The following is a 22144-nucleotide window of genomic DNA, read 5'->3' as shown; positions in this document are numbered from 1 at the left end:
AAAATATAAGCATGCGCAGTGGCCTACGAAGTATTTAAAAAAAGCGCGAAATATTTGAACGAATTATTTATTTTTTTGACATAGTTTTCATTTATCACAATATTACACATGTTTTACAGTCCAAAAATATTAAATTTAAATTTCGTCTTTATAAATAAGAAAATTAAAATTAACCTGAAACTCACTACTTCAGTTATATCTTTAAAAGATATTACATAAAATATGGTATTAAATAGTACGTAAAATTAAACTTTCAACCATATTCCTGCACTAAATTATCAAACTTTTTTTTATTTTTTTCCACTTTTGAACTGTTTGCGGGGTTACATTAAGGTTATTAGCAATAACATTTTTTGGGACCCCATTACTTAATTCTTTTAAAGCATTAACTTTAACCGAAACGGGTACCGCTGTCGGTTGTTTACGCTTTATTGTGCTATTATTTTTATTGCTTGACATAAGATATTTTTTTATTTATCATAAATAAACTTAATAGTACTAATATCACAACAATCTTAAATCTTACTATCTATAAGTATATCTATGTATGAGTAAACAGCTGACTTATAGCAACGACTCAAGCGCAAGCGCAAGTAAATTCCACTGAGTGTAGTGGGAAAACTGAATTGAGTGGAGGTGGTAGTAAAATGAGGGGAAGTGATATCTTACAGAAGGATATCTTAGGGGAGGAGCACTGTACTGTATAAAATAGTGATCGCAACATGTAATTAGTTATAACTACTGATTCAGTTTTTGATGCCTTTTGATTGACTTTTACAGTAAAATTCTCTCCATGTAGTTCTTTATATATTAATAACATACATATTAAGCATTTAAAAAATAACAAACAATTAATAAAAATATATATACTCTTGACTAACAATCAGTTCAGCAATGCACTAATACTAATATAGTTTTGACTTGTGTACAATCATCAAGGTAATATAATACTATAGTAACACCTATAATTATTGTATTACGTTATCTAATGACGCTTAAAATTCAAAATATCATTGTAAATACAACTTAAGTTATTAGTGTCAGTTCTAAAGTTAATCGCATTACTGCCTCTTATGTGGAACATTTAATTTAAATTTCTTTTGAACCAATTCTTTTCAACATTTAAAATGAATAATAAAAAGTATTTTATAAATTGGTTTAATTTTGAATTATAATATTTTAGTTTAAAGTTTCAATTTGGTAGTCAGTAGAAATTTTTTAAGTAAAAACTCGCAAATCATTGATTAATGGATACGCTAATGCATTAAAAAAAAAAAAATGTAATACATTACTTACGAGTGAAGATGAAAATGGGATAATTTATGAAGTTTTTTGAAACTGGACCAAAACTAATTTGTACTTAAGTTTCTCTATAATTAATGTATAGTACGAAGATACATATTTTTTAAAATATGTCGGTATATTGAAAGGAAGAATGAAAATACTCTTAACAAGAGAATAAAAAAAAAGCTTTTTAAAAAAAAGTTAGCTCTTGTGTTATGAGAACTTTTGGTAGCTACGTTGGGATAATTATTTTAAAAAATTCTTGTTAGTAAAGAAGTCGATTTATCAAATTTTATTTATCAGTAACTTAAAATTTCCACGTAGTTAAAAAAAATTATCAAACACAAATAAAATAAGTTCAATAGCAAAAACTTTATGTATAATTTTTTGTGATTTGAAACTCGACTAGAATTACCCGTAGGGTAATAGAATTTTAAACGAAAAAGTTTCAGATTAATTAATTTTTTTTTATTTTTAATTAAAATGTTGTTGATTGAAAATTTTAATGAATAATGAGAATTTGAATTAAAAATATCAAACTGAGTAATAAAACCGATAATTCATATGAGAAAATTAATAATAATTATGCTTAACTGGTTTTAATTATTTTAATATTTGAAAATCGTAAAATATGAAGTGGCACAGCCTATAATAATTTTGAACTTTATTTCCGCTTCAACTACTCATTAACTAACTATATTTAACTTTTTGTTACTATACACTGTAAAAAATTTGCGGAGTGAACGTGGTTTAAATCCGGAGTGAATATGGAATGCATGCGGAGTCCATGTCTATGTATTTTCACTTAATTCCCTTAGAGTGAAATTCAGTCTGAGTTGAAGTTTATTTCAATATTAAAACTTGGAATCGGAGTGAATGCGGATTTAAATAAAATCCAAATCACTCCGAAATTACACCTGGTTTTTTACAGTCTACATAATTTCATGTTATTAATAATAATTATTAATCAAGTGAAAAAATTTCGACTTGTCAGACATGAAAGAAATATATTCATACATTTTTGTTTACAATTCTTTATGTTTATTATTATCATTAAATAGGTTTTTGTAAATTTAACAATCTCTTAAATAATTATAAATGACGATTTATTATTCTAATAAGGTTTATTCCCATATGCACCTAGGAACTGTTCCAATGTGGACATAGAATTTATTCATACTTTATAGAAATTATTCTCATATGTATGGTAATCATCAATACTAATAAATGGAGAGCCGATTTTTTTGTTCGGTTATACTGCGAAAACTACTGAACCGATCGAAATAATACTCATATCATAAGATGCAGCGTGTTTCGGAGAAGGTTTTAGTATATGATATGTTGGTGATTACTTATCCGGAACTTATATTTTTTTGACTTAGAAATAATGAATTTTTATTGTAACTAACTTTATTCTATTCGATTGTCATTTGTTTAAAATAACATTTTTTAATTCTGTTGGTTATGTTTATTTATCGATTTGACATTTGGTAAATCAAGTGCTGTCAAGAATTATTTATAATAATGCATTTGCGAGATATCATAACTATTCGTCATCGGTACATCAGGGCTAATCAATTATATGAGTATGTAATTTTTGTTGGTTTGAAAATTAATGGTACAATAAAAGTTAAAAAAATTATTATTCTAAACACTTTCAAAGGATTTATAGTGAATACGTATGAGTTTCAATTTAATAATGGCGTTGAGTATTTTGTATTTACGCTTTCTGAAGGAGTATAGTTATTAGGAGTTCAACTTTTATGATTCTTCGGTTGAGCCGGATACATCCACTAAAATTTCACGATAATCACGTAACTAATATTATTTAATTTCCTAAGCCCCATGTATTCGTAAATATATTCTAATAATTGTTTTTAATAATTTTTAAAGATTATGAGTCTTCCAGCTTATTAATTTATGCACCAGAAGATGGTATGACCCGTAATTTAGTGTATAAAGAAGCATTGTCATAACTTTTTAGTTTAGTAATGTAGTTATGTAAAATAATTATAATTTGGTTCGACTTTAAAATTGTAAGTAAATTTTATAATTAGGTGTATATTGAAAAAAAGTAAATTAAAAAAAAAAAATAATTAATAACAAATATAAAATTTTTCAAGAATAGTTTATTAATAACTAAACATAAATTTCAGCCCAGCGAAGCGGGTGAGGGACAGCTAGTATTACCATAAGATATAAAAGCTTTTATCATAATTATTGCTCCCGTAGTGATGTAAACTTGTAAGAATTAATTTTTTTTTTAAATAAGGGAGAGGGGGAATAATGGGCTCCTAAAATTTTTGTTCAATTTAAATGATCCAAGAATAAGAAACCGTAGAATAATAAAACGAAAAACTTGCAAAGTTTTAGAGATTGTGGTTTACTTTTAACTCGTCTAATTAGAAAGATTTTCTGAATTCAAATTTGCAATTAATTTTTTTGTTTCAAAGCTTGAAAATAATCTGGAAGTTGAACCAAGACCATGACGACTACGCGTTGAGTGCTCTTTCAGTGGAGCTTCCTGAGCTTATGCGTTAGTCGGTTTAATGTATCTGTATACAAAACATTAAAATAATTAAGCGCAAAAAATCAATATTCTGAAAAATTTATTAATTAGCTTTTTTTACCATACCTGCACCGAAAGTTTAAATTCCTGCCCTGTTTAAGGGGATGAAAGTCGTTCTTTTCTTTTATAAGTGAAGAAATAATAAAAAAAGTGCATGCGCGTTTCTTCCCACAAAACAGAGACGAAAAATTGATCTTTTAAGTGCAGATCTGATGAAAAATCAAAGACACACCATGGAGGAAAGTAGAAAATCTAAACCCGTGTTTGGAATGTCCTGCTTTCCTCTCTTGATGTGTAACATACTATTGAGATAAAATAAAATAATAGTCGGATTTTAGCAGATTTTTTAGAGGTCCATTTTGTCCCAAATTTAAAGAATTTTAATTTTCAACAGATGCGGCATATTAAGACTAAAAACATAGTAAGGGGCTAGAAAGAAGTAAAACAAGGGAGAACCACTGAGAATATAAGCCCGTTTTTCTTTAGGGACCCACTTTGCCCCCTTCCCCCTTCCACTATAATGATAATAATGATAATTTGTAGATCAGATGCTTTAATTTGATACCTAAAATCTAATTTAAAAAGAAAATAATTTTTCAACAGTTATGCAATTTAATTAAAAAATTTGTATTTAAATATTATCCTGTACTAATAATAACTACATCATTAATTACAATTATGACTTTCAATCAACAGCGATATAGCCCACATGCGGGTAAAGTGTCACTCAAAAATTAATTTTGATTGATTGTAATATTTAAAAATAAAAACAAAAATTTTGCTAAATAGATTTACTAATTATGGTAACAATGAGATGAACTTTAATGAACTTAAGAAAAGAAAAATATAAAAGATTAATAAAAAGTTTTAACTCAAGCTAAAGTTTAAAAAAAAATAAGTTGAAATAGTTTGCAAGTCAAGAGTTAATAATGAAATAAGATGTCTCTTAAAAAGCGAGTTGAAAAAAGTTTACGTAAAAATAAAAATAAAATAATTTTGAATATACCAAATACATTAGTACTAATTAAATAAAATAATTTATATCAATTAACTTGAAATCATTAAAATAATTTAACCATTATATAATTCGTCGATTATTAACTGATCAATATTCAAACGTTTATAAAATCGATATAACCAATTTTCACTACAAAGTACTTGTAGTATTTTTTTTCTATAAAAAAATTAAATCAATTTATTTTATTTGTAAAAAAATAGTTCAACAGTTTAATCTAAATGTAAATTTTTTATTTTCTTTAGCGTGAACAGCAGAATGTAATTTAGTTTTTATTATTTTTTTTTTACTTTTAGTTTAAAATGAGTGAAGGGCAGTTAGTATTATATTGTATAAAAGAATAAAGTGATTGATTTTTTGCTCCAGATTCTCCACGAAAGAATCAGCAACACACGCAATCGTTGCGGTTCACAACGCGGATATCAACGGGCAGACTGTTAAGTGCAGTTGGGGTAAAGAGAGTGGAGATCCAAATAACGCTCAGCAAACCGGACAGGTAAATATTACAGTAGCATTTGATTTTAGATCTATATATATATATATGGAAACATACTGCTTATGCATTCAATTTCATTTGGAACACATGAATATGAATATATATCCCCTATTTATATACTCGTATATGTAAACCGGAGATAAATATATTTATATATAAATATTTATAAATTGTTTGCAACTATCTATATTTAATATATCCATTTGCTTTTACGTTTACCATCACTGCTAGTAATTAACATAAAAAAATTATTATTAATATACATTGCTAGAAATTTTGTTTGGTTTTCAAGAATAATTGACATAGAAATTTAATTAAATTTATAAATTTTATATGACGTTGATTTTTTTCATACAATTATAAAAATTTAAGTACACTGTAAAAAAAGCGGTGTTAAAATGAACTCACGCCGGTGTAATGGTGATATTCAACCGGTGTTAAAGCGGTGCTTTAGTCGGAATATGAGTGTGTGGTTGAAAAATTTGTGTTAATTTAACACATTATACTTGTGTCGAACAATACTACAGGTTTAAAACTTGTTAAGATCAGATAACACATTCAACTTTAGTTAAATTTACACTTAATGGTGTCAAACAATTGACACACAATAAACAGGGCAGGAATTTAAACTTTCAGTACAGGTATGGTCATTTTTTTTTTTATTTTAATTAATTTCGAATTCTGATAATTCAAAAATAAAAATAAATTTTTTTAACACCGCTTATCACCGGGTTATTTTAACACCGTTTTCGGGGTTAAATTTAACATCGGTAACCTTAGTACCAAAGCAGCGTGAACTCATACCGCTTTTTTTTACAGTATAATTTTTAATGAAAGTAGAATGTGACTCTTTAAAAAATAGAGTTTTTCAAAGAGCTATCAGCGTTAAAATAAATATTATTTAAAATTAATTGACTCATAGACAATAAAAAACAATTACTTAAGTGAAATAAAATAATATACATTGTCCCGAGTCGAAATTTAAATTGTCGATTGAACGTACGAGACATCGAGAGCGTAAATTCAACCTTTGAAGACGTAAATAGCCGTAAAACGTATTTTAGGTGTAGTTGACGTACGAAAACGTAAATAAGACTTGCGTAATCGTAAATTGTAGATACAACCTTTCAAAACTTGCAATAAAACAATTAAACTATATCGAAAATATTTAATTACCAAAAGACATGTCTAGCAGCCAGAAAACAAGAAATAAAAATTCTTAGCAGCTGCGTTGAAAAGTTTTTAGAGCATTGCAAGAGATAGCTCCATAATCTACACTTTGTAAACTAGCCATCGGGAGAGTAATGTCTGACAAGGCCCCAAAGTACTTTTCTACAGCTGCTGAAAATTTTTATTTCTTATCTACAAGCTTCTAGGTAGTCTGTAAGACCCAAAAAAGCATGATAAACTGGGCAACAGTTTAGTCATTTCTTGCAAGCCCCAAAATATTTTTCTACTGAGCTGCTAAGAATTTTTATTTCTTGTTTTCTGGCTGCTAGACATGTCTTTTGGTAATTAAATATTTTCGATATAGTTTAATTGTTTTATTGCAAGTTTTGAAAGGTTGTATCTACAATTTACGATTACGCAAGTCTTATTTACGTTTTCGTACGTCAACTACATCTAAAATACGTTTTACGGCTTTTTACATCTTCAAAGGTTGAATTTACGCTTTCGATGTCTCGTATGTTCAATCAGCGATTTAAATTTCGACTCGGGATGAGTTTAATTTTCATGACTTAAAAATTACAACAATGTAAAAATAAAGTATATAAATAAGTTAATTTATATTTTAAACTTCTGACTGATTTAAACTTGTTAATAAATTCAAAGAATCAGTTTCAAATCTTAAGGAAAATTTTTAATAGTACACTGTAAAAAATTAGCGAAGTGAACGCGGAGTAAATCTGGGGGGAAGTTTAATTTAATATTGAAATCTGTTTCGGAGTAAAGTTCTGTTCTAAAAAGAGTTAAGTTTAAGAAATTGAAATAGGTGATTTTCAAATTAACTATTTTCATAGATGAAGATCCAAATCATTAAATAAAATATTTCATTCGATGTGTAAAACTATTATTTATCGAATGAAATGCTTCTGGTTCGAAAATTTTAGTTTATGTCTGAGAACGACTCAATTGCAATTACCAATTGCTAATGTAAGTGCAACAAGGACGGTTTCATTTGTTCAATGTATGTGAGAAAGAGAATAGATGACAAATCCTCTTAATATTAAAACTTCAAGTCGGATTTAAATAAATCCACATCACTCCGAAGTCACTGCACTGAAAAAAGAAACTCCTTATTTACTCCGTATGTGGAATGATTTTTTTATAAAACTCCTATCCAGGGCTCCAAGTGATGGAGTGAATTCTGATTTGAATAAAATCCGTAATCACTCCGAATTCACTCCCAATTTTTTGCAGTGTGTATAAAAATATTGATGATTAATGTTACCAAAAATAAAATCTTATTTTCACAGTAACTTGATAAATTTTATAAAAGCTGTTTTTGTAATTTTTGAAAAAAAGATTCTCTCTCAATACATAAATAATTATGTTGATTTTGAAAAAAAAATTCGAAGTTGAAATAATTTTTAATAAAATAACATAACAATAATTTATGCGTAAGATAATAAGAGTAAGTGGAATTTACCGCAAAGAAATGAAATTACTTGGAAAAAAAATAAAAAAAATGTAATTTAAAATCCCGTAAGTTGGCAACTTTTAAAGCAGGAAGTTAAAACCGTATAATCTCAATATCGATGGCCTAATTACTAAGCCAATACCAAATGACTCCAATAGAATAGCATACAAAGGCATTGGGGGTTTTGCTAATTAGGCCATCGATATTCAAAAGTTAAGTAATGAGAAGTAGAATTGCTGTAGAATAATTGCTGATGGTCGATTGTGATTGCTTTTAATGTATTTATTTCAACATATATATTCAACATACACATATATGTATATATAAGTATGTATGTAAAAAGTTTATGCATTATATCTACTACATAGGCACTTTCCTCGACAACATATCCATATTATGCAGCAGCAGCGGCCGCGGCTGCTGCTGCTGCGGCGGGTGTGGGAAGTGTTGGAAATGTCGGTGGCGTTGGTGGCACAGGTCAACTAGGATATTGGTATCCACCACAATCTTATCCGACAACGGCGGCAACTCAAATGCAAGCTGGTGGATTTCTTCAAGGTATGCAGGGCTACACTTATGGTCAATTTGCTGGTTATCAACAAGCTCAGTACATGGGGTAATTTAGTTTTATATTTATTTCATTATATACTTAATTATTTGCTTTCACTATTTATAATAATAATAATTTAACGTCTGTGTATAGAATGGGTATGGGCGTACACGCAGCAGGTACTGCACCTGGATGGGGCCAAGGTTTACCTGGTGGACCTCAGTTACCACCACATCACGCTACAACAGTGACGGCACCCCCAGGAGTACAGGCTGCACCTCAACCTCAACCTCCACCTGCGCAAATGATGGCCTATCCTATGCAACAATTCCAGGTAAACTCACGGCTATTTTTATTTTTTATATTTTTTATTATTTTATTTTTCACTATTTTATAGATTTATTATTTTCACTTTTATGTTAATTATCTTAAAAAAAAAAAAAAGAAAAACATCTATCAGTTATTGCTAACAACGTTATGGACATTAATAAATCGAGCTGTTGTAATTTTAAGTGGTTTTTAATTAAATTTTTTTTTTATTTGCTCGGGGTTTGGGAGCGTCCAGGAAAGGTTAATTAATGTCCTGGTCCTAGTAATAATAACAGAATTTTTTTTTTACATTATTTTTAATGTGACAAAAAAATATCTAGAATGGTTGAGTGTTTTATTTTCACTGCGTAAATATTGCTTTAATATATTTTTTAAAATAATTTCATATTTTTAATTACAACTCAAGCTTTATTATTTTTCGAGTGTTAAAATATTTATATATTAAAAATTTAATAATAATAAAAGTAATAATGTTAAAAAAAAAAAAAATTATTAGACACTTGCTTTGAATTTATCTAGTAAACTCACGAGCTCTTGAAAACTGTTTAATATGAACAGAAAATATTAAACTTAAAATAGAGCACTTTAACCTTCTAAAACGAGTTTCGAACTCACATGAACATCTTAGTTTTAACTTTAAAATTAGCATATGAAAAGATATTAATAATAAGAAAAAAAGTTAAGTCATTAACAAAAATAAATAACCGAATCACAATGTTAATTATTTACATTTTTTTTAGAGTCTATTACACTGTAAAAAGAACGGTGTTAAAAATGGACAATTAACACCGCGTGGTGTTAGAATAAAATAACACACACTGTCAAAGATTTCGGTATAAAAATGGACCCGGAGAACTTTACATGGACGTGTAGTATGAAATTCTCTTGGTGTAAATTTTCTATCCGTCTAATTTTAACACCGTGTAATCTAGTCTTTTACACCATTCCGTGTAACTCTGTATGATTTTGATTATCGAGTAACAAATGATCATTGAACATCTTTAACTACTTAATCAATAGCTGTATTAATATTATTTAAATATTAAATAGTATTTTTAACATTTAAATATTTTTATTATTAATTTTCCTTAACGCAAAATTATCGTAAATTACACATTTACACGGTTGTCGGTGTAAAAATTTTTAATTCACACCGTCTAAATATAACACGATATTTCGTGTAATTTTCACACCGAAATTTTCACACCGAGTCATTTACACTACACCGGGTCCAAAAAATTTTTTACAGTGCAGGCTTAGGCGGTGTAATTTGGCGGTGTTAAATCGGTGTAAAAAAAAAAGAGATTAGAATATAAAATATATTACATATAAAAAAATATCAAAATTGAATGAATATTATCAGGAGGAAATTTTAATTTTGCTATGTATTTATTCATATAATTGTTTATGTTATGCGTATTTTATTTCAAAATTACACAACTTTACGTCTACTACTTCAATCACAAATAATTGAATTAATTAATAAAAACACTGTTTAACTATAGTAATCGAGTAAATAAAAATATCCACAAAGTTAAATATTTTCAACACCGAAAAATATTTTAATATCGGTAAAGAATATTTACACCGGTAGTGGTGTTAATTTGACACCGAAAATTTGAACACCTACACCGTCTGTATTTACCCCGGTTTTTTTTACAGTATAAAAATAATAATAAAATAATCACTTGTAATTAGTACGATCACGAAAAAAAATTAAAACATCTGAATTATCGTTTGTATGTTCAAATGGTAAAGTGTGTTCTTGGTTGCGGTTCAGCTAGCGGATGAGGATTGGCTGACACCTAGTCTTCTAGTGTGATGGTAAAGAAGCATCCAAGCAATTCACCAATAGGAACAACAACTATCAGCTATAGCAACAACTATCCTCTTACCACTAACATCGTCTGCATCAAAGGCACAACAATAAGAACACCACGATCAACTAAAATTTATGGGATGTAACTTAATAATATGTATGTTAATATCGGTTCATGATTATTAGATAAAAATTATATTAACAGTTAATTATTATTTGTTTTAAATTGCTGTGCATTGTCTTCAAAGAAAAAAAAATATTTTAAAAAAAGGACATAAGGGAACAACTTTGACCAATTGTTTTCAATTACTTCTGTGTCGTAATCAAAATTATAAATTTCCCACCGTATATTGCGTATCGTCTTGTAAGTGATACAAATTTAGAACATTATTATTTATCCGTATATGTTTATATACATATATATGTATTTAAATGTGTATTAACCGAGCATGTGTTTAGCAATCAATCGTGTACGGGTAATCCTTCAATACCTAATGAAATTCAATACATATATATATATATATATATATATATATATATATATATATATATATATATATTGAATAATCCAAAATACACCAAGGATGTATGTTGTACTTAATAAAATAATCGACGAAGCTGTGTGTAAATTATTTGATCATGATTACTAGTGAATGTGGATTTAATATTTGCGGTGAGAATTCACGTCAAATATTATCATTATTTTTGTATCGGTAGTTTGTACGTCGACAAAAAAAAACCCGATTACAGAATCCTAATACAATTTTAACAAATATAATAATATTAATAATAATTATAATAATTAAAAAAAAATGATTTGGGCAGTGGAGAATCTAGTGTATTATCCATTAACTTATTCCCAGAATGAATTTTGAAATGAAAAAATAAAAAATTTGTCATTTGGTGATATATGATCCCAATCATCTGTTTTGTGGTAACAGTTTTTTTTTTTTTTTTTATTCCAACAATTATTATAGCGCACAAGTCATCATTGGAGATTGTTGTGTGTAAAATGCGCACTAGAAAAAAAATTAATAATAACAATAATAATAATAATAATAACAATAATAATAATAATAATAATAATAATAATAATAATAATAATAATAATAATAATAATAATAATAAAAGTCCAATGCCGATGGATAATATAAATACATCGACACGTCAAAATAAATATTGTCAAAATAAAAAAAATGTATTGACAGTATATAACATTGTTAAACAAACATTTATCTTAATATCACAAATGACGTTTTATCATCCCAGTATATGTACGCGTTTTAATAAATTGCCTCTGTAGTGACGTCATTTTTGTATACACGGATTATTACTTCCCGTTGTACGAAAAATTTTTATTTACATATACAAGGTATTTTTTTTTATTGCCATTTTTTTGCGAAACAGTAATAATTAACACTTATTAAACAATCGGAGATTTTAATAATAATAATAATAATAATAATAATAATAATAATAATAATAATAATAATAATAATAATAATAATAATAATAATAATAATAATAATAATAATAATAATAATAATAATAATAATAATAATAATAATAATAATAATAATAATAATAATAATAAATAAAAATGAACGTTGACAATGTACATCGAATATAAACGTACAATTGTAATAGTATCAATTTAAAATATTTTAAGAAATTTCTGTTAAAATAATATTATTAAAAAATATAATAATTACGCTTTGTTTAAATTGTGATGGATAAATTGAAAAATTCAATTACTTATTATTTATTTAAAATTAATTTATCATTTTATTTTGACATTTTATATTTTCAAATAATTTACGAATGAATGTGATATGAAACTTGATGAGGATAATTAAACGTAGATGTACATAAATTATTTAAAAATATTATTATTTTTTTTTTTAGTCAATTTTAATTGTACAAGTGTTTAATTAACTTATTTTTCTTTAATTAAAAAAAAAATTTTATTGAAAAATAAATAACAAAACACGAATCAACGAATATTAATATTAAATTTAGATGTCTCTCTATCTTAAACGTACATAACTAAACCGAGAAGCCTTAAAAAGGTCATGGCAAACGTGGAACATGAATCGTTAAAAAGTAAAAATAATGATATTAAAAAAAAAAGTTAATAAAAAACATCTAATATCCAATTTATCAGTAGATAAAATAAATAAAATAACTAAGAGGATAAAGGAAGTGAAATGAATCAGTGATTGATTAGCAAAGTGCATGCATATACGGGTGCATTATTATTATAAAAAAAAACAAAAAAAAAATAAACTAAAAACTAATACAAACATATAATAAATATTATTAACATAAAATAAAATTTTAAGTGTAAATGTAGTTAAATAGTTTAGTGAATACGGTGCTTCTCGGCGTTCTCGCATTTAAAATGGGGGGACTTAATTAACCGAGTTGTATACCGCGAAACTGCGTCCGAAAATATTTAAAAAAATTATGACGTGAAATAAATTTAAAAAATGAATTAAAAAAGTAATTAATTAACTAATTAATTAAATGAATGAAATGATGTAAATTATTAGTTAGGTCGAAAAAAAAATAAATAGAAAAAACAAATAATAATAAAAAAAATTTTATAAAAATGCGGTGAGATGGGAACAAAGTCGAGAGATACGGGAGATTTCATTGTATACATATATCAAATTAGTAGATTGGTAATTTGACAAATGAAATGACGTGTGCGTTATTATTGTGCGCACACGCCTAGATAATGGATGATGATGATGATGATGATAATTATTATTATTATTATAATTATAATAATAAGTAATAAGCTTATATAATGAGCAATCCCAAAATTGTATAAATTTCAACAGTCCAATAGTTAATTATATAATCGCATTATTATTACTAAAGTATTACCCTTTATTACTTCATTCATATAAATTTTTATTTATTATTATTATAATTTTCTTTTGTCATTATTATTATTATTATTAATTAGTAAAATGAATTTTTTGAAATGCTTACATCAATTTCCCATCTCCAATGTGCTTTGGATGAAAATGCTAAAATTAACTTTGTTTATCTATACTTGATATTATAACTATACATTTATTTATTTTTTAAAATAACATTTTGGAATTTAAATTATGTTTTTTCGATCAGCTTCCTCGGCTATAACCTCGTTTCCCGTCTCCCATTTTTACCAAATATATAAAGAAACATAGGTATTGTCGTATCATTGTGATGGAGACTCAGAATAAGCAAAATAATATAATACAAAAATAAATAAATAAATGAATGATGAGAAAAAAAAAAAAAAAAATATATATATATATATATATATATATATATATATATATATATTTAAGAAATATTGAATTGTTACAATTTAGGAATAAAGTTGAGATATATTGCGCAATAATTCGATATTCTTTATAGAATATGTGGTGCTTAGGAAAAAATTGTTAAGTATATGATCACATATTTGATTGATTGAATTCTTTTAATTATTCGCAGGATAACTACGCTCGTAATTTTAACAAAATCATTAATTAACCCTCGACGGTTTCATTTCTGGCAAGAATCACAAGGATCGCAAAGAGTCTATAAGGCCTCAGCGTCTTTGATAAATTGTAGAAATGAAATTTGGACGTTTTTATAAAAGTGAGAATAGATTTTTATTTTTAATCTTAGTTTTGAATTATAAAAAAAATCGTTGACAAAAAAAACAAATATGCAACTTTTTGCATAAAAATACGGGCGACTTTCATAATTTTAAATATTTTAAACTAAATCTTGTGACAAATTATTGGGGAATAAATTGACTTTGATTTTAAATCGATGAAATTTAACCTTTGAAAAATTATACTTTAATAAATTAAATGCAAAATTTGACATAGAAAATTTCAAAGTTACCAAGAAAAAAAAGTGTGATTGGTTTCTTTAAAATTATTTTATTTAGAATTTTTAATTCTCTACAAAAAAGGCATCTTAGGCTTTTTTTTGTAATTTAATAGCTATTGCGACATTTGGAATTAAAAGTTCGTAAAATTAGGTAGAAATTTTGAATAAAAAATTATCTGGGGTCGGCTAGTGGATCTCATGTGATCATTAAGATTACTATCGAATTTTACCGTCTTTTATCTGTAAAATATTTTCTTTTATAATTTTTTATCTAGCAATGAGTTAATGAACTTAAAACTCGACCGATATATTCAATACTAAAATTTAAATAATAACAATAATTAGAAAAATTTTAAATAATAAAATTATGATTATATAAAAAAATAATTTTTTCGTCTCCATCAAATAATATCTTAACTAAATTCCGGAATTGCATCAATTTCCTTAGTTAGCAAGTATAATATACATACATACATATATATATATATATATATATATATATATATATATATATATATATATATATATATATATATATATATATATATACATAAAATGTAGTTAGCATTGAAACTCTTAATACATTAGTGACACAAGTGCAGTGGAGGAAGGAGCATACAAAATTTGATTTTAGACTAATACTTAAGTAGATAACGAATAAAACGCGATTAGAATGAAAAGACGATGATAAGAAACAAATTAATGCTGTTTTAATCGGAATGCTAGATAGTTTATCTGTAAGTACATTATTTAATTACCATATATGCAAAAAAAAATTATAGCTATGATAATAAAAATAAATAATGATTATTATTATAATAATAATGATTAAAGGAAAAAAATTTTTAAATTTAAACAAAATAAAAAAAAAAAAAAAAATGAGAAACGATCAAAATATACACTATAAAAGTCATAAAGGATAGTCTTTGTGTAAAAAAAGTTGAAAAATAAAAAAAAAATATTATACACTAGGAAAAGAATAAATTTTAAGTGAAATTCAATTATATCTTATTAACTGGTGATAATAATGATACATCAACCCACTTGTGGGGCCCATATAATAATAATTATAATAATAATGATAATAATAATAATAATAATAATAATAATAATAATAATAATAATAATAATAATAATAATAACTCTGAGTAAATATACACAGTATCCACACTATGCACCTCTAGAATAATTGTGGAAATACAGCAATAGAAATTTAAATAATTACCCTAGGACTTAGCCCAGCATATATAAGATAAAATAAATAATATTATATTTAAAAAAAATAACATAACATAACAATAATGTTGGTAAATGGCACCTAATCTTATTAATAGTCACCTAAGACAAACATTGCCGCGCATTTAATAAACTGACTGAGTAATAATTATTATATACTCATACGCGCAAATTTAAATAAAATTCCATAAATGTACTACTGCCTTTCATTATATTAATTAAATTGTTTGTACACAACTTTTTTCTTGTATTTACATTTACTTAAATAATCTAGTCGATATTTTGTGTTACTTACAAATTTTTAAAACTTTTGATCTCGGCAATTTATTTATTTAATTTAATTAAACTGTTTTTTTATGTTGTCCATTAACAAATAATAAATAATTATTAGTTTCTAAAAAAAAAGTATTTATTTAAGTTAAGACTTTTGATTGACCAAATAAGGATGTGATATAGCAATGACTTGTAATAATGTTAATATTAATTTAATTATTGTTTATTATTAAATTAATTTTGATAATTAAATTATCCCGAGAATTTAACAGAAGTACATTAAATGGAGCTAATAATCAAAATAACGCATGCACATCTGTGTAAAGCCGACTATTATATACATACATAAATATATAGATAACAGAGCACTGCATTAAATTAGCGTTAGTATGTGTAAAAAAAAAAATTGAAAAAAATAAGATGATAAAAAAAAAATAAAAAAAAAAACAGAGAAATAAAAAAAAAAATATAAATTTCATAACTTCAACCTACAGAAATGATATAAATATATAAATATATATAAATATAAATAATATAAATAATTAAATCAATATACATTAATAATAATAATAATAATAATTATAATTATTATTATTATTTATAAATGATGAATGACTAGCTAATAAATAATATTTATGTAATTATATTGTTGCATAAATATGCATATTACGGGTAAGATTATATATGTATATATCTTATGCATAAATAAATAATTAAAGAAAAAAAAGTGAATGATTAATGGCATACATTAATTACCGTACGTATATTAAACAGCAATTAAAAGTCGAAATCTCGTACTTTTTTTTTTTTTTTTTGCTATATCAAATAAATTGCCCGTTAAAAAAAATATTTCGTGGGAATATAAATTTAAATTTAAATTTAAATACTGGAATTGTCTCAGTGCGCGGACTCTTCTCTATAGGTAAAAAAAAAAGTAATAAATTAAATGATTTTTTTAATATAAATCATAATAATAACATCAGTGTAATGAAAACTAGTGAAAAAAACTAAAAATTAGTAAAAAAAAAAAAATAAAATAAAATAAATATGGGTAATTATGATTAATTATATGTGAATATGTAGTTAATTATAAATAAAATCGTGGAAATCGTACGGTGTAATAAATAATAATTAAACACCAGATTATTTAATTATTTAATTTTTATGTTTTTATTTTTTAAATATCAAAATTATTTAGATTTTTATATTTAAATAATAATAAAAATAATTGTGTAATAATAAATTAATTAATTGATGATTGAATTGATAATGAAATTAAACAGTTAATTTTTTTTTTAAATCAATATGTATAAAGTATTTTTTAGTCTGTATAAATTAAAGTTTTTGTTTTAAATACGAAAATTAAATTGACAATTTGATTGTAAAAAAAAAAGTATTGCAAATATTTATTAGGATTTTATTATAAATTATAATTATAATTAAAATATAAATATATATATATATATATATATATATATATATATAATTAGTTACTGGTAAATATGTATAATTAATTTAAAAAATAAAATTTTATCAAAATGTGAGAACAATTGAAAGCAATCATGTAAAAAAAATGTTTTTAAGTATCATTAATAATTAATATATGTATTAGATTTTTGTATATTGACAAGACCGTACATATGATTAAATAATTAATTAATTAATTTTCAGTCCCCGTTTAATTTTTTTTTTTTTACGAAACCACGTTGATAATTTACAAGTCCCAATTTATTGTGGCATACTGATGATATTGACACCAGATAAAATTAAAGGAAAGAAGGAAAGGAAAAAAAAACTAACTAACTAAAATCAAATAAATAAAAAAAATAAACGGAAAGGAAAAAAAATAATAGAGTTGAGTGCACTTATCAGTGAGATAAAATATTCTTCCGGTCTGCCAAATGAAAAAAAATCATTTTTTTTTATGCACTCGAGGCTAATACCGAAGATTTAAATAAATGAATAAATAAATAAACAATAATATGAACGGAATAGATAATAAAAATAAAAAAAAAATGTTAACGATCGGTATGATTTTAAAATAAATTAAACGAATTAATGCGAGATATTGCGTACAAGAATTGAATTGAAATAAATGGAAAAAAAAAAATTATTAATAATAAATAAATGAAATGCTCGAAAAATCAAAATAATCACAATCTAATTTGATACATAATCACCCTATTAAGTATATTTAAAATAACCATACCTAGCCACACAACGTACCTATATGTATATGCTCATATATATATATATTATAAAGTATATATATATTATATATATTATATATACATAATAGGAGATGTATAGAAAAGTATGACATACTTGTATACACCGACATGCAATAGGCAGATTAATGCCAAGAAGGTGGTGTGTGATTAAATATGAAAAAAAAAAAATTAAAAAAATTGAAAAAAAATCAATTCATGTATGATATTAAGTATGTAAATCTATATAAAGACATATATGTATAACATAGCATTATTTAAAAAATATGCGATATAAATAAAAGTGAATACAAAATAATACATATATGTATGAAATAAAATAAAAATATGAATAAAAAATAATATATATATAAATATTAATTAAGCTAAAAAAAATATAACGGATAACACATTTACGATAAGATAAAATTAATGTATGGTTGATTTATAATGTAAAATATATTATAGAAAATGTAATATTTCATTTTTTATCCTTTTATTTTTCCTTTTATCCGAAATATTTTAAACAAATTTTTTTTTTTTTTTTAAGGGCTTTCTTAGACAACCCCCCCCCCCGTACTTTTTAAAAATATTCAATGATTTTAAACTGTCATAACAGTATCAAAAGTTTAGTGATTAATTAAAAAAGAAATTAAAGCATTAATTGAAAAGAGGAAAACGCAGTTACAATTTCGCCGAGATATTGATTTTTATAAAATTACTCACAGTTGTTGTCAATTAGAAGTTAAACGTAATTTGGTAAATAAATTTTAACTTAAAAAATTTAACATCAAGATTATACTGAAATTTATTTAACAAATTTTGTTTAACTCCTAGTTGATATTAACTGTAAATAATTTTTTTTTAAATCTAGGCCTCGACGAGATTGTAACCGCGTTGTCTTTTTTTCAATAAATGCTTTAATTTTTTTTTAATTAATTATCAAAATTTCAATAAGGCCATTACAATTAAAAGTCATTGATTATTTTAAAAAAGTGTGGGAGTATAAAAAAATTTTTTTGCCCCAATCAATGTATAAATGTTGAAAACATTAAAATCTATGGAGAAAACAAAAAAAAAATTTTTTTTTTTTGTTGTACGCCCTTTTGGTTTTAAGAAAAATTTTTTTAAAGTCATAAGGGCGTACACGGAAAAAAATTATATGTGAAAATGACAGAAATGGGAATGTCAAAATGACATGGATAGATTTTGTTAGATTTACAAAGAAAAAGTGTCAAATTTACAGATATAATATATGAAATTAACATAACCATACTATGTCAAATTTACAGATAAAAACTGTCAAATTTACAAAAATAATCTGTAAAGAGTTGATTATCAAATAATACAAAATTTATAAACCAATTCTATGGTTTGCAGATTTGAACAATTATTTTACACGAATACCTAATTTTTTTAGTTAAAACTTCAATTTTCAGAATATTTTTTTGTGTATTATCTACATTTTCCGAAATGTAAAATTCTTAGTCATAAATAACAATTTCAATTATTTTAATGTAATTTTCACATTTTTTTTTTAAGTGAATTTGGCATTTTTTAAATGTAATTATTACATCAAAAAACTGTCAAATAGACAGTTTCAGATTGACAGTTTTTACAATGTGAAAATAACATTTTCAACTTTGTAAAATTAACATTTTTGGGTTGACAGCAGTAAATCTGTAAATTTGACAGTTTTTCCTGTAATTTTGACAGAGTCGTTTTTTCCGCGTATCCTGTTTTTTCGTTTTATTATCAATTATAGGTCAGAGTAGGAAAAAAACTTGCCAGAGTAATAAAAATTATCACTTCACAACTTAATTTATCTGAACAAATATTTATTTAAGTAAAAAACCAAACTTTTTTATTTAATTTTGATCGAATCTTAAGTTTATGATATTTTTTTTAATTCAACAATGAACGTAAATATATATATATATATATAATTCGAGAATGAAAAAAATGCATTTAAAAAATTCTAAATTCTATGAGTGCTGTGAAATTTCATTTAATCAAATTAAAAAACTGCACTTTAAGTTTTTCAATTTTTCATAGGTGCATTTTTCATTTTTCAATCAAGGTTTCATTTTTTTTTTGTTTTTTTTTGTTTTTTTAATCAATTGTCGTTGTTTTTGAGAATTGTTATAATTCTAGAATACCAATATCTCGAAGTAAGGTTGATGTCTCGAATCATTTTTGTGCATCAGGCATCGTCCCACAAAAAGATCATCAATATTATCAAAGTAATTTTCAGCGATGGTAATAGTTTATAAACTTTTTTATTATCAAATTATACTCTAAAAAAAATTAAAAAATCTTTTTCTTTATAATCATAGGTACAGATGATCTTGACGATGAAGATGGCATATAATAGGACTAATACCCTGATTAATTTATTTTTTATTCGTTTTTTCACTTAACGAAATATTTGTTCATATAAATTAAATTGTGGTGTGAATTTTTAGTACCCTGAAAATTTTTTTTCTTACTCTGACCTATGATTGATAATAAATAAAAAAAAACAGGATACTTCCTTGTGACTTTAAAAAAAAATTTTCTCAAAACTAAAGGGGCGTACAACAAAAATTTTTTTTTTTTGTTTTCTCCATAGATTTTAATGTTTTCAACATTTTTACATTGATTGGAGCAAAAAAAAAAATTTTATACGCCCTTTTGGTTTTAGTAACGCGAAATTGCTTTGATAGTAAAGTGAAAAAAATGAAAATTTTTAGGTAAGTGATAAATTAATTATTACTTTTTAAAATAAAATTACTTTTGTTTATGCATTTAATAAATTATAATAATAATTAATAATAAAATTAATAAATTAGTAATAATAATAAGTGTATTATTGAGCTAAGACTATTTTTTTTTATTTTAAATTATGAAATCTACAGCTAATGAATTACTGGAGGATAAATTTGTTTGAAGTTTTAATTTATGAAAAATTTTAAATTTTTAATATAAATGACGCGTACTTACGGTACATGTAATTCATATAATATATCATATATAAATATTGATAATGTTGCTTGTGTTAAAAGTTTATTTTTAATTAAAAAAAATTTTTTTAAGAATTAATTTTTGTACTTTTATCTTTAATCAAATAAAATTTATGTAATTATTTTTTTTATAAATTAATTCGAATGCGTTAGAATGGAAATATCTCTGATAAGCATTTAAAGAACATCAACGCAGCATAAGGAACCTGAGATGCATCACTGTATTGAGTTTTTTAATATATACCCTGATAGCCACTCGGCCCGCAAATTGTTCTCAACTTGCCTGAAATCTACGGTCGATATCAGACGACAAAATGCCAGCAAAACTTGAAGTAAAAACCAATTTTTCAGCCAACTTTCGGTCAATTTGCACTATATATTTCAATCCTATTGTAGTTAGAAAATTGAATGACAGAAGCTGATGTATATTTGCCGTCAAATTGAAGGGAAATTTTCTCATCAAACTGGGAAATCAGATTATACGAAATCTACCTTCAGTATTGGACGGAAAAATTGGAAGGAAACTTTTGCTAAGTAACCCTGACTATCTGGGTGATTGAAGGGTGCAAAGAAAAAAGCAGTTAGTTGAAGGACTCAGCGGAAGCAACTCCTCTAGTACTCTGATGAATCCAAATTAATCAGCCTGCTCTTTACACTCCACTAATTAATTAATAAAACAAAAATTAACTGAACCTTTATCCTAAGGTGCCTATAAGTCCCTTACTATTTTACGATTCCATGACAGCTGATTCCGACAAGTGATCCCACAGACAATTTCATAAAATAATTAATTATTAATTAATTACTGTGTTACTAGTAATTAAAATTCGCTGTTATAAATAT

General features: G+C 24.8%; 1 protein-coding gene and 1 long non-coding RNA gene across 9 annotated transcripts in view; both read left to right on the top strand.

Moving 5' to 3' along the window:
* LOC103570517 (nucleolysin TIAR) overlaps nucleotides 1-11184 on the top strand; it is a 209868-nt gene extending 198684 nt beyond the window's left edge. For 7 of the 8 annotated variants that reach the window (XM_014444861.1, XM_014444863.1, XM_014444859.1 and 4 more), the window contains 4 exons: nucleotides 5235-5364; nucleotides 8374-8621; nucleotides 8709-8889; nucleotides 10666-11184. In XM_014444861.1, coding sequence (XP_014300347.1) covers nucleotides 5235-5364; nucleotides 8374-8621; nucleotides 8709-8889; nucleotides 10666-10707 — 601 coding nt within the window. In that variant the 3' untranslated portion in view covers nucleotides 10708-11184. Of the gene's footprint in view, nucleotides 1-5234; nucleotides 5365-8373; nucleotides 8622-8708; nucleotides 8890-10643 lie in introns of all 8 variants that reach the window. The other variant, XM_053742346.1, reaches the window with a different exon arrangement.
* Nucleotides 11185-15180: 3996 nt separating this feature from the next.
* LOC103570502 (uncharacterized) lies at nucleotides 15181-20820 on the top strand. The gene is made up of 3 exons (XR_008404397.1): nucleotides 15181-15320; nucleotides 20454-20558; nucleotides 20636-20820. It is a non-coding gene; the product is annotated as an uncharacterized LOC103570502 (long non-coding RNA).
* Nucleotides 20821-22144: the final 1324 nt, after the last annotated feature.

The sequence above is a fragment of the Microplitis demolitor genome, chromosome 10 (assembly GCF_026212275.2).
Source record: "Microplitis demolitor isolate Queensland-Clemson2020A chromosome 10, iyMicDemo2.1a, whole genome shotgun sequence".
NCBI classification, from domain to species: domain Eukaryota; kingdom Metazoa; phylum Arthropoda; class Insecta; order Hymenoptera; family Braconidae; genus Microplitis; species Microplitis demolitor.
This window is presented reverse-complemented; position numbering and strand designations above follow the sequence as displayed.